At 41.8% G+C, this 12,542-nt stretch overlaps 1 protein-coding gene across 2 annotated transcripts in view; it reads left to right on the forward strand.

Moving 5' to 3' along the window:
- XPO5 (exportin 5) overlaps window positions 1-12,542 on the forward strand; it is a 60,273-nt gene that overhangs the window by 19,704 nt on the left and 28,027 nt on the right. For both annotated transcript variants that reach the window (XM_080664803.1, XM_080664804.1), the window contains 6 exons: window positions 1,495-1,613; window positions 6,213-6,368; window positions 8,036-8,077; window positions 8,400-8,489; window positions 10,490-10,689; window positions 11,928-12,027. In XM_080664803.1, the coding sequence (XP_080520929.1) occupies window positions 1,495-1,613; window positions 6,213-6,368; window positions 8,036-8,077; window positions 8,400-8,489; window positions 10,490-10,689; window positions 11,928-12,027 (707 nt within the window). The remainder of the gene's footprint in view (window positions 1-1,494; window positions 1,614-6,212; window positions 6,369-8,035; window positions 8,078-8,399; window positions 8,490-10,489; window positions 10,690-11,927; window positions 12,028-12,542) is intronic.

Below are 12,542 nucleotides of genomic sequence, written 5' to 3' on the forward strand. Positions count from 1 at the left end.
TAGTCCGTCCCTCCAACAGTCTGAGGGACAGTGAACTGGCCCCCTGTTTAAAAAGTTTGAGGACCCCTGGACAGGGTTAATAAAGCAGGAAAGAGGTCATAAATAACTGTTTTTGAAAGGTCCATGGTAATCATCAATTACCATATACATTAGTTACTTGATAATCATGGGATTTAGCTTTCAGTTTTGCATATTCACAATTGACTCTGAAGGTCCTTGGTATCAGGTAACTCAGTTGTTTGCAGAGGCTCAATATGTTGCATCAAGATGAAGATAATAAATGAAGTACTAATGGAAGCAAGAAAAGTTTATAAATCTTTTTGTGCCTGTGCCTTACTGTTTTGAGTGATGTGGCTTGATGATACTTGTGAACTTGGAGGGTGGCACAGTTCTCTAGCCATAGCCCTTGCAATTGTTCTGAGGCTACTGCATGTGAAGCAGTATTTTTTTTTATCTTATGTCAGTTCTTTGTTGGAAGAATTATTTATGGTCTTAAATATCTTAATTATTTAGATTCCCATGGACAGATTATAAAGAGGGAAGAAGAGAGAACTTAATATTTATCAATTGCCTCTAATTGGTCAAGCACTGTTTTTTTGTATGTTTGTTGTGTGTGTTTTTTTAATCCTCACCCAAGGATATTATTCCACTGATTTTTAGAGAGAGAGAAAGACAGAGAAATATTGATATGAGGGAAACATCAATTGGTTGCCTCCTGCACTTTCCCTGACCAAGGCCTGGGCCAGAGAGGAGCCTGCAGCTGAGTTACATGCCCTTGACTGGTATTGAACCCGGAACCCATTGGTCTACAGGCCGAAGCTCTATCCACTGAGCCAAACCAGCTAGGGCTGTTCTTGATGCTTATATCTATACTATTGACCCGGTGCACAGATTCATGTACATTGAAAGAAAATTAATTAGAAGGTGGCCTGCAGGGCAGGACTGGGCGAGACGGGCCAGGCACACCCTGGAGGCAACCTCCCTCAGTCCCTCCCCTGCCGCCTGCACCTGGGGCATCTGCAGAGTGAGCAGGGTCCCTTCAGCAGGTGGGGTCCCTCAGCCTGGCCTGAAACCAGCTCTCCGACATCCCTGAGGGGTCCTGGAGTGCGAGAGGGCACTCTGCAAAGTTGCTGTGTTGAGCGTCTGCCTCTTGGTGGTCAGTGTGTGTCATACCTGTCGGCTGGTCGGCCAGTCAGCCAGTTGCTTAGCCTTTCATATATATAGTTTCTTATTCAGTACTCAAAATGGTTTTATAGATAAGGCTTCTAGAGCTCAATTCAGACAGCTCATTGTAAGCAGAATAGTAACTTCTTTTCCTTTTTCTTTTCTTTTTTTTTTTCCTTTTCTTTTTCTAGACTGAGGGGTTAGGTTATTCTGTTCCTTCAACTGGGAAATTACCAAGTAGTCTCTAAGGCCTCATTGCCTTTATGTCTTCTGTGATCCTACCTAGTGTTGGGGTGTGTGTGTGTGTTTTAAAACCCTGTTTTCCTATAGCTGGAATTGGGGAAGGCGGCCTCTGCTCCATCTTCTCACCTTCATTTGTGCACTGGGAAGCCATGACCTTTTTTTTGGAAAGTGTGATCAACCAGATGTTTCGAACACTAGATAAAGACGTAAGTAACTCTTTCCCATGCTGATTGTGTAATGATTTTGATCTTTTTAAAACTGGCAGAGGGATAGGAAAATCTATGGATGTGTATCTCACAGAAGAGGAAACAGATTCAGGAAGGTTAAATAACACTCAAATTCAAATGGCTAGTATTATAGCAGAGCTGACTCAGGTCTCTCTGACTCTAAGCTGTACAATGTTTAGTATTCATTTGAAGGAGATAATATGAGCCTGATACTATAGTGAACCGCAGGTAGGATAACTATTCCAAACGTGAATTGGAAAATCTTGAGATATTTGCCATTAAGCATCTTTTTCAATTTATGGCAGGTAGACCAGAATATTCAAGTTTGAGGGTCAGTGTCTCTCTTCTCTGAATATTTTTTTAAAATTTTTATTTATTGATTTGAAAGAGAGAGAGAGAGAGGCATCAATTTGTTTTTCCACTTATTTGTGCATTCGTTGGTTGCTTCTTGTATGTGCCCTGCTTGGGGATAGAACCCAAACCTTGTCATATTGGGACGATGCTCTAATCAACTGAGCTACCTGGCCAGGGCCAGATCTTGTTTTACTATACTTCATATCACCTATCACTCTTCTCTTATAACATTACCTTATTAGATTAAAATGATTTGATCACTCATTTGGCAGTAATTATATTTTAGTGTATTCTAGGTTAGTTATAGAAAGAATCTTGAAGAAAGGGGGATATAGCGTGTGTGCTTTTTGTGGTTTTTTTAGTGTGTGTGTTTTTTTTACAAGTGGCTTATTAACAAATTAGATCTTAGGGTCATCTGTTTTTTGTTGTTGTTGTTTTTTAATATATTCTATTGATTTTTACACAGAGGAAGGGAGAGGGATAGAAAGTTAGAAACATCGATGAGAGAGAAACATCAATCAGCTGCCTCCTGCACCCCCCCCCCCCCCACTGGGGATGTGTCCACAACCGAGGCACATGCCCTTGACCGGAATTGAACCCGGGACCCCTGAGTCCACAAGCCAACGCTCTTATCTACTGAGCCAAACCGGGTGGGCAGGGTTTTTATATTGATTCATTTCAGTTTGAAATGATAGCATTCTGAGTTTGTTCTAAAATATAGATGGGAACCCTACTAGGATCCTGTATTTTTCACTGTGTTAGTCCTTTTTCAAGTTTAGATGGGACCTATGTATTAGTAAGTGTGGCAAATCAAGAAAGCCCTTTATTAAATCAAGGGAAATGGCCCTGCTGTTTTCTTTCCTGGTATTTTAAAAATATATATATTTTTATTGATTTCAGAGAAGAAGGGAAAGGGAGCGAGAGATAGAAACATCAGTGATGAGGGAGTATCATTGATCAGCTGCCTCCTGCACGCCCCCTACTGGGGATCAAGCCTGCAACCCGCGCATGTGCCCTTGACGAATCGAACCTGGGACCCTTCAGTCCACAGGCCAACACTTTATCCACTGAGCCAAGCTGGCTAGGGCTCCTAGCATTTAAGTTAGATACCTTGAAATGGATCCAGATGTATGGGTATGATCCTGCTTGAAGGTTAGGGTTTGTCAGGTACTTGTTTTTATTTTTTTATGTTTTTATTTTTTAAATATATATTTTATTGATTTTTTTACAGAGAGGAAGGGAGAGGGGTAGAGAGTTAGAAACATCGATGAGAGAGAAACATCGATCAGCTGCCTCCTGCGCACCCCCTACTGAGGATGTGCCTGCAACCAAGGTACATGCCCTTGACCGGAATTGAGCCTGGGACCCTTGAGTCCGCAGGCCGACGACGCTCTATCCACTGGGCCAAACCGGTTAGGGCAAGTAGTTGTTTTTAAGGTGTATGAAGGGACTGGCAGTATTGGGGGAGAGAGGAGTACCTGGTTGGTTGTATGTTGGATTTTACAGTAAGTTCTTGAATATGGCTGATATTTGGTCAAAATACCAAATACTAGTTGGTTGAAAAATACAAAAATGGTTTGGAATGTATATACAAGAAAGATAAGGGCCAGGGACAAAGCATAGGTAACAATTAGAAATTTGGTAGGATTCATACCAGTGGTGGGGAGAAAAACAAATGGCACTAAATTCTTTTATCCTCAGGATAATCCTAGATGGTAGTATTTAGGTTTGTTAATGACATAAAGTAAACCTGAGTCTAAGACCAGAATCAAATGGGTAAGAATAAGCATTCCTAATCAAGAGAGATGAGTGCTTGAAAATATTAAATTATTCACCTACTTGTTAATGAAGCTATAATACATTGTATGTCCCAGGAGCGTGCCAGTCCCAGATCTCAGCTTGTTACATTCCCATTCACTGCTATCAGTTTCAGACTTGAAAGAGTATTATCTAAGTCTATCGATTTTGCTCTGTTTCTGCCCTCAATCCCCACTCTCACCCTGGGTCCTTCAGAGCAGATCAACAGATTCAAGTACATTGGGTAGAGCCTTTTAGCAGCTTTAGCAGTGAATTAATGTAAGGAAGAGCTTTGGAGGGGGGGGGAGGGGGAAATCACATTTGGAAGATGAGGATTGTTTTGCCTCAGATAATATAAAGCTACAGTATTTTATTTATTTATTTATTTTTTTTTAAATATATATTTTATTGATATTTTACAGAGAGGAAGGGAGAGGGATAGAGAGCTAGAAACATCGATGAGAGAGAAACATCAATCAGCTGCCTCCTGCACACCTCCTACTGGGGATGTGCCCGCAACCAAGGCACATGCCCTTGGCCGGAATCGAACCCAGGACCCTTGAGTCCCCAGGCCGACGCTCCATCCACTGAGCCAAACCGGTCAGGGCTACAGTATTTTATTTATTTTTTAATGCTACAGTGTTTTAAAGCAGTGTAGAACCGGCATTAGACACAGCTCATTTGAACAAAATAGCCCAGAAATACCCTGAAGCATATACAAGAAATGAGAGGTATTGGTCATTTAATAATTAGCATTAGGCCCTGGTGGGTTTCCTCAGTGGTTAGAGCCCACCGATTGAAGAATCATGGATTCGATTTCCAGCCACAGGCATGCGTGTGTGTCTCTCATGTCGATGTTTCTTCGTTTCTTCCCCCTGCCCCCCCCCCCCACTCTCTCTAAAAAATCATTGGAAAAGATATCCTCAGGTGAGGATTAACAACAACAACAAAAATAGTAATTAGCATTAGGGAAAATTAACTGTTTAGGGAAAGGTCCCTAAAAGTTGAAAAACAATGAAAGTAATAAAAAAAATTGATGGCTTTAACTGCATATGTTTTTTAATTTACAAAATAAACTTTTAAAAGGTAAATTGGGATTCGTTTCTGCAATAAATATGGCTGGGATTGATATCCTAACTCTAAAAAGCTTATCTCTCTTAAACATCACTAACAGACTATAACTGATATCACTTTGGAGAATAATTTGGCAGTATATTGTATAGAATAGATTGTAATAGAGCAGTAAAAATGAACTAGGCTTATACGATGAATAAGGATGATTCTCATAAACATAATGTTGACCCAAAACAGCAAGCCACAAAAGTGAATACATTTGAGGTAAAAGTATACAAAAATGAAGGAATCTGTAAATTTATGAACAGCAAATTCAGGATGGTGGCCACCTCTATGACTGGAAAGGAGGTTATGTGCACAGAGCAACCACAGTATCAGTAGCATCTACTTCTCTAAGTAGTTGTATGGAGGGTCATTAAAGTGTTATACCGTTTTAAAGGTCTGGAATATTTAACAATAAGCTTTTTGTATAAGTTGGTAACACTAGAATCCAATGGAGAAATAGATAAAAGATATGATCAGATAATATACAGAGGAGAAACTAAAGTAGTTAATAAATATGGAAAAAATCAACCTCATTAGTAATTGAAAAAATGCAAATTAAGTAAACTTTTGTTTTTCCTAAATAAATAAAAGTTTTAGGGAACAAATTCATTGCTGCTGAGAACATGGTAAGAAGGACACATTAATGGATCAAGAATCAATTGATAAAACCTGTAAAGAAGGAAAGCAGTTTGACTTACATATATTCATAATTTTTGACCCAATGATTCCAGCCACCCCCAAAAGTCTCTTATTCAAGAGGGATAATTGATAATGTAGCCAACATTTTTTTTGCAAAGATATATATTAGCATTATATACAATGGTGAAGAACTAGAAATATTCTAAATTTCTAATAGTAGGAGATGCTTTATCTTTAAGATAGTACATGGTGGCATATATGAACTTTTCTTTTTTTTTTTTAATCCTCACCCGAGGATATTATTCCACTGATTTTTAGAGAGAGGGAAGACAGAAGCATTGATGTGAGAGAAACACATCGATTGGTTGCCTTCTGCATGCACCCTGACCAAGGCCCAGGCCAGGGAGGAGCCTGCAATCGAGGTACGTGCCCTTGACTGGAATCGGCCAGGACCCTTTGGTCTACAGGCCGACGCTCTCTATCTACTGAGCCAAACCGGCTAGGGCTGAAAAATTTTAATAACATGGAGTGATGCTTTGAATTTTAAGGATTAGAAAGTAGTATACAAAACCATATGTGGCACCTGTCTTATGTATTTATAAACTAGAGTCCAAAGGAAAAGTGGTGGTTATCAGCTGTGTCAATCTGCTTTTCGTGTCTGTATTACAGGAAATCCCTGTTCATGATGGAATAGAGCTATTGCAGATAGTCCTGAACTTTGACACTAAGGACCCTCTCATTCTGTCTTGTGTCCTCACTGATGTCTCAGCACTCTTTCCATTTGTCACCTACAGACCAGAGTTCCTGCCCCAGGTCTTCTCTAAGGTAAACTCTATCTGCTTTGTAAACTTTATTTTGGCATTTCTAAGCTAATATATGTAATTGTTTTTGAAAGTGTGTGAGACAAGTTAATAAATAGACAGCCATTTATTCATTTATCAGATATTTACTCAGTACTTATTGTGGATCAGACACCATGCTCATAGAAAAGCCTTATCCTTTAAGAGTGCTCTCTTTGGGAAGAAACTCATATAAACAGATGTACCTATTTCGCATTGCAATTATAGACATGTACACTGAGAAATGGAAAGAATACCTAAAGGGAGGGTTCAGAGCATGCTTTCAGATTGAGAAGGGATTTGTGAGAGGTCCATATGGACAGTTTTTGAGTTTCCAGTTTAGGTGACTAGGTGAGTAATGGAGTGCCATCTGAGGGAGAATACTGGATCAGGAGGGAGAGTAGGAGTTAGGAAGAAAAGGGATTGAATTCTGTTTTGGAATACTATGTTTGAGGTACAATAGCTAGGTGGAGAGACCTCACAATAAATGGGCTATTTGAGGTTAAAGGTCTCCTCCTAGAAAATTACAAGCTAGTATTAAGGCATCGTCATTATAGAAGTGTCAAGAGTAAAAGTGAAGCCCTAGGAAGAGGAGAGGAAGAGTTAGACATGTAGCTCAAGCAAGGAACCCTGCAGATCACCATCATTGGAGGAGAATGGCAAAGAATGAGAAGCCCCAAAGGGGGGGGGGGGGGGGAGAGCGAGCCAGAGAAGTGGAGAAAATGTTATGTGACAGAGGCCAGTAGAACTTTAAAAAGATGAACTCCTTTGTTGCAACAGAAATGGAGAACTGGAGAATGTCCATTAAGTTTCCAATTAGGCCTTTGTTAGAGTGTTATTGCATCATAGTGACTAGGGCAGCAATCACGTTGCATTGGGTTAAAGAATAAGCAGGATTCTGGCAAGTGTGCCTCAGTTGGTTGAACATCATCCCATGCACCAAAATGTTGCCGGTTTGATTCCCATTCAGGGCACATGCCCGGGTTGTGGCTCAAGCCCTAGTAGGGGGGCATGCAGAAGCAATCGATCAATGTTTTGCTCTCACATCAATGTTTCTCTCTCCCTCCCCCTTTCTCTCTCTCTTAAAATCAGTTAAAAAGTCTTTGGTGGGGGCAGGGTGAAAAAGTAAATGGGAAACCTTGGCCTGGTGGCTCAGTTGCTTGGAGTCCTGTACACCAAAAGGTTGTAGGGTCGATCCCTGGTTGGGGTGTGTATGGGAGGCAACAGGTCCATGTTTCTCTGTCTTCTCTTACTCCCTTTCTTTCTCTCTAAAAATCAATTTAAAACAAAAGATGTCCTCAGGTGAGGGTTAAAAAATATAAAAGTAAATAGGAAGTTAAGGTGGAGTTAGGGAAGGTTGATCACTCAAGTTTAAAGTAGAGAAGGAAGATGCATCATTATAGCTGAGTGTGTGTGTGATGGCATGGATTGTTTGAGAAACTTTGTAAAATGTTTGCTGGTAAGATTGTGAATCTCAAGCCTCTCCTACTTATCTGAGAAAACAAACATCTGAAACTTTGTAATGGCAATTGAAAGCCCTTTTGTTACCATATTGTAACACTTTTGGGATTTTGTTGGAAACTTTGTAACTACTGTTTAAAACAACTTTACTCAGTTGGTACTGATGAGTGGCCTTTTTCCCCTTCCCCTTAGCTATTTTCGTCTGTCACTTTTGAAACTGTTGAAGAAAGTAAGGTAAGACCATTAATTCAACCAACAAATTCTAACTTCTTGGGAGCAAAAGTATGAATACCTAACATTTAGTCTAATAAGTAGAAGGGTTAGGTCCAGGCAGGAGATGGTCATGATAAGGTCTTTTGTACTACAGATACTTTAGGGCAAACAGTAGATATGTGTATTCATGGTGACTATAAATGTGACTCTCTTATACTCTCACAGTTGTAAAAAATGATTGTGAATTTGCGGCTGAAGGGAGGTATTTACATGGTAATAAGCAGCATCTGTAAATTATATTATATTGAAAGTGACTCTACGTTTGTTGAATATTTCTTCCCAGGCCCCAAGAACCCGGGCAGTGAGGAATGTGAGAAGACATGCTTGTTCCTCCATCATCAAGATATGTCGAGACTACCCTCAGCTCGTGTTGGTAAGCCACTGGATTTGCTAAGTAGTCACTGAGACCTGTTGAGTTCGGTTATATTTTTTTTTTGTAAATTAAGTTCTATTTATACTCACATAAATAGAAAACGAGGAACTATATCTTTGCTTAGGATAAGCATTCTTTTATTTTTTACTAGAGGCCTGGTGCACAAATTTGTGCACAGGTGGGGGCCAGCCAGCCTGCCCCAATCAGGGCCGATCGGGTGGGCAGGGGAGTGTGGGAGGTTGGCCAGCCAGCCCTGCCCCCTGGTCAAACTCTCAGTCAAGGGGACAATTTGCATATTAGCCTTTTATTATATAGGATTTTTATTGATTTCAGAGAGGAAGGAAGAGGGAGAGAGAGATTGAAATATCAATGATGAGAATCACTGATTGGCTGCCTCCTGCACAGCCCCTACTGGGGACTGAGCCCACAACCCAGGCATGTGCCCTTGACTGGAATCCAACCCGGGACCCTTCAGTCTCCAGGTTGATGCTCTATCCACTGAGCCAAACCAGCCAGGGCAGGGTAAGTATCCTATATAATAAAGAGGTGATATGCAAATTGACCATCATTCCAACACATAAGATGGCCACCCCCATGTGGACGCAAGATGGCTGTCATAGATGGCCAGCAGGGGAGGGCAGTTGTGGGCGATCAGGCCAGCAGGGGAGGGCAATTGTGGGTAATAAGGCCTGCAGGGGAGGGTAGTTGGGGGAACCAGGCCTGCAGGGGAGGGAAGTTGGGAGGGACAAGGCCTGCAGGGGAGGGCAGTTGTGGGGGACCAGGCCTGCAGGGAGGGCAGTTAGGGGTGACCGGGCCAGCAGGGGAGGGCAGTTGGAGGCAACCAGGCCTGCAGGGGAGGGCAGTTGGGGGCAATCGGGCCAGCAGGGGAGCAGTTAGGCGTCGATCAGGCTGGCAGGGGAGTGGTTAGGGGGTGATCAGGCTGGCAGGCAGAAGCGGTTAGGGGCAATTAGGCAGGCAGGCAGGCAGGTGCGCGCGCGGTTGGGAGCCAGCAGTCTTGGATTGTGAGAGGGATGTCCGACTGCCCGTTTAGGCCCGATCCCACCAGACATCCCTCGAGGGGTCCCAGATTGGAGGTGGTGCAGGCTGGGCTGAGGGACACACACCCCCCTCCCCCATGCATGAATTTCGTGCACCGGGCCTCTAGTTCTTGAATAAGTGTCTTGTTCCTCTCCTACTTAGTAGAAGAGTTAAAAATGCAAACTATTCCCTCAAAATAAACAATTTTCCATATGGATGATACCAAGTTTTCCCTATCAGTGCACACCTCTTTACTGTACTGTGTGATGTTCTTAACTGCTACTGCCAACTGATGTGCCTAATCTTGAGAGAAGCCAGATGTGAACCCCATTCTTTTTTTTAATATATTTATATTGATTTCAGAGAGAAAGGGAGGAGGGGGGAGAAATGGAAACATCAGTGATGCAAGAGAATCATTGACTGGCTGCCTCCTGCACACCCCCTACTGGGTACCAAGCCCACAACCCAGGCCTGTGCCCTGACCAAGAATCAAATGGTGAACCCTGGTTCATAGGTCAACACAACCACAGCCACACTGGCCGGGTGAACCCAATCTTTCTTTTAGAGGGTTTTAGGAAGAAATGTATTACTATTTCAAATTACAAATTAACCAGAAATTTCTTCTCTGAACACAGAGCAGTGTGTGTGTATGTGTATGTGTGTGTCTTTGTGTGTGTGTGTGTAAATAAAACAAGCTGATCTTTGTGAAGATATTGTAAAAATTGATGTAGAAAAAAGACAGATTGTTTTCACAATTGCAGTATGGGAAATTGCAATTACACCAATACTCGACAATCACCTCTGCCTAAATTGCCTTGCTTGTCCAGGCAAAAGAGCATTATAGCTAAATTTCTAAGGACAGTCCTATAGGCTTGACCTTCCTGAGTGACTCGCCTCTCCCTGAAAATCAGACTTTCACCACCTCTAGTTTTTGTTTGTTTTTTTCCCTTTCTGATCTGCAGCCCAATTTTGACATGCTTTATAACCACGTAAAGCAACTCCTCTCCAATGAGCTACTCCTGACACAAATGGAGAAGTGTGCCCTCATGGAAGCCCTGGTTCTCATTAGCAACCAATTCAAGAACTATGAGCGTCAGAAGTTGTTCCTAGAGGAGCTGATGGCACCAGTGGCCAGCATCTGGCTTTCTGAAGACATGCACAGGTAGAGGAGACCCTTTGCCACTGACTGTCACTGCGCTCAAGCACCCATTCTATTTTAAGAGCTATGCCCAGTCATGGGAATGTAAAGCACAGCATAGAGAATATAGTCAGTAATATTGTGCCAGTCGGGTACTAGACTTAATGGGGGGAACACTTTGTAATTAATATGAATGCCTAACCACTATGCTGTACACCTGAAACTAATACAAATATTGAATGTCAACTGTAATTGACAAGAGAGAGAGAGAGAGAGAGAGAGAGAGAGAGAGAGAGAGAGAGAGAGAGAATGCTATGTCTGGAGTGGGAGTGTAAGGGTATTGAGATGCAATGACACAGTCAGTGATATATGAAGGTCTCTAAAAGCAGCCTGTATTCTAATTTCTAAAAATATCCCCTTGCTAAACAGAGGTGTAGGGAGGGAAAAGAAATGAGTAAAAATGGATTATATGGACATCTCGCTTTGGCAGTACATGTACTAAAATTGGAACGATACAGAGAAGATTAGCATAGCCCCTAAAAAAGAAAGAAAGAAAGAAAGAAAGAAAGAAAGAAAGAAAGAAAGAAAGAAAGAAAGAAAGAAAGAAAAGACCATCTTGCCCTGGCCGATGTAGCTTGGTTGGTTGGAGTGTCATCCCACGCACTGAAGGGTCGTAGTTTGATTCTTGGTCAGGGCATCGAACCACAGTGACATCTGATATGTCTGCGTTGCAGCACCAGTACATGTAGAGAAATGAGAACATAGTAGAAGCCACATAGCCACACAGGTGCCCACATTGCATTTTCAAGCTTGTATATTTTCTTTTCTAATAAGAGAAAGTTTATTTAGAAAGTTACAGAGGTAGTAGAAGTGAACCAGCTGGGTTCAGGAAACTTGTTACAGAAGCAGGAGAGGGGCCCTTGGAGCTTAGAGAGAAGGCAAAGATAACAGGCCTGGAGGGAAAGGGGGCTGGGGCGGGAAAGGGGCAGGCATGAGAGAGCACACAGGGAAAGAAGAAGGGAAGGTGCCAGAGTGCTCCCAAGAGGGAGAGTGCCATCAAACTTGTATTCTTAAAAGTGTTGCTAATAACATTTAGAAGTGAGAAGTTTAAACCTTCAAATGAAAGCTGACAATGTGATTAAACTCCTCTCATTATAACAACTGTTCTTTGGGGCCAAATAATCATAGCTTATTAGCTCTTGTGGAAGAAACTGTCCTTGCTTAAAGTCATGGTATAGCTTGTCTCCCCTCCCATCCTTCAGAGTGCTGTCAGATGTAGATGCATTTATTGCCTATGTGGGTGCAGATCGGAAAAGCTGTGATCCTGGCCTGGAGGAATCCTGTGGCTTAAACCGTGCACGAGTGAGTAAAACCTCCTCTGGGAATGGGAAGTTGAATTGGCCATGGGTAGGAGTAGGGGTGTTGTCATTTATATTTTTTCTATATGGGTTACAAATCTGGGACTATTTACTTTCCTAAGGTGCTGTTTTCTTTTGTCTTGAATTCTTTTTTTTAAATATGTTTTTATTGATTTTTGTTGTTGTTGTTAATCCTCACCCAAGGATATTTTTCTTTTCTTTTTAAAAAAAAAAATATATATATATTTTTATTGATTTCAGAGAGGAAGAGACAGAGATAGAAACATCATTGTAAGAGAGACACATTGATTGGTTGCCTCCTGCACATGCCTTGACCAGGGCCTAGTATTGAGCCTGCAACTGAGGTACATGACCTTGACCAGCATCAAACCCACAACCCTTCAGCGCTCTATCCACTGAGCCAAACCAGCCAGTGCTGGTCTTGAATTCCTGAGTTAGTTTCCACAGCAGAGCAGATGATCCATCCTTCCTTTCTATTTTTAGTCACATGTTATTTAC

Source organism: Plecotus auritus, assembly GCF_963455305.1.
Source record: "Plecotus auritus genome assembly, chromosome: 4".
Classification (NCBI taxonomy): domain Eukaryota; kingdom Metazoa; phylum Chordata; class Mammalia; order Chiroptera; family Vespertilionidae; genus Plecotus; species Plecotus auritus.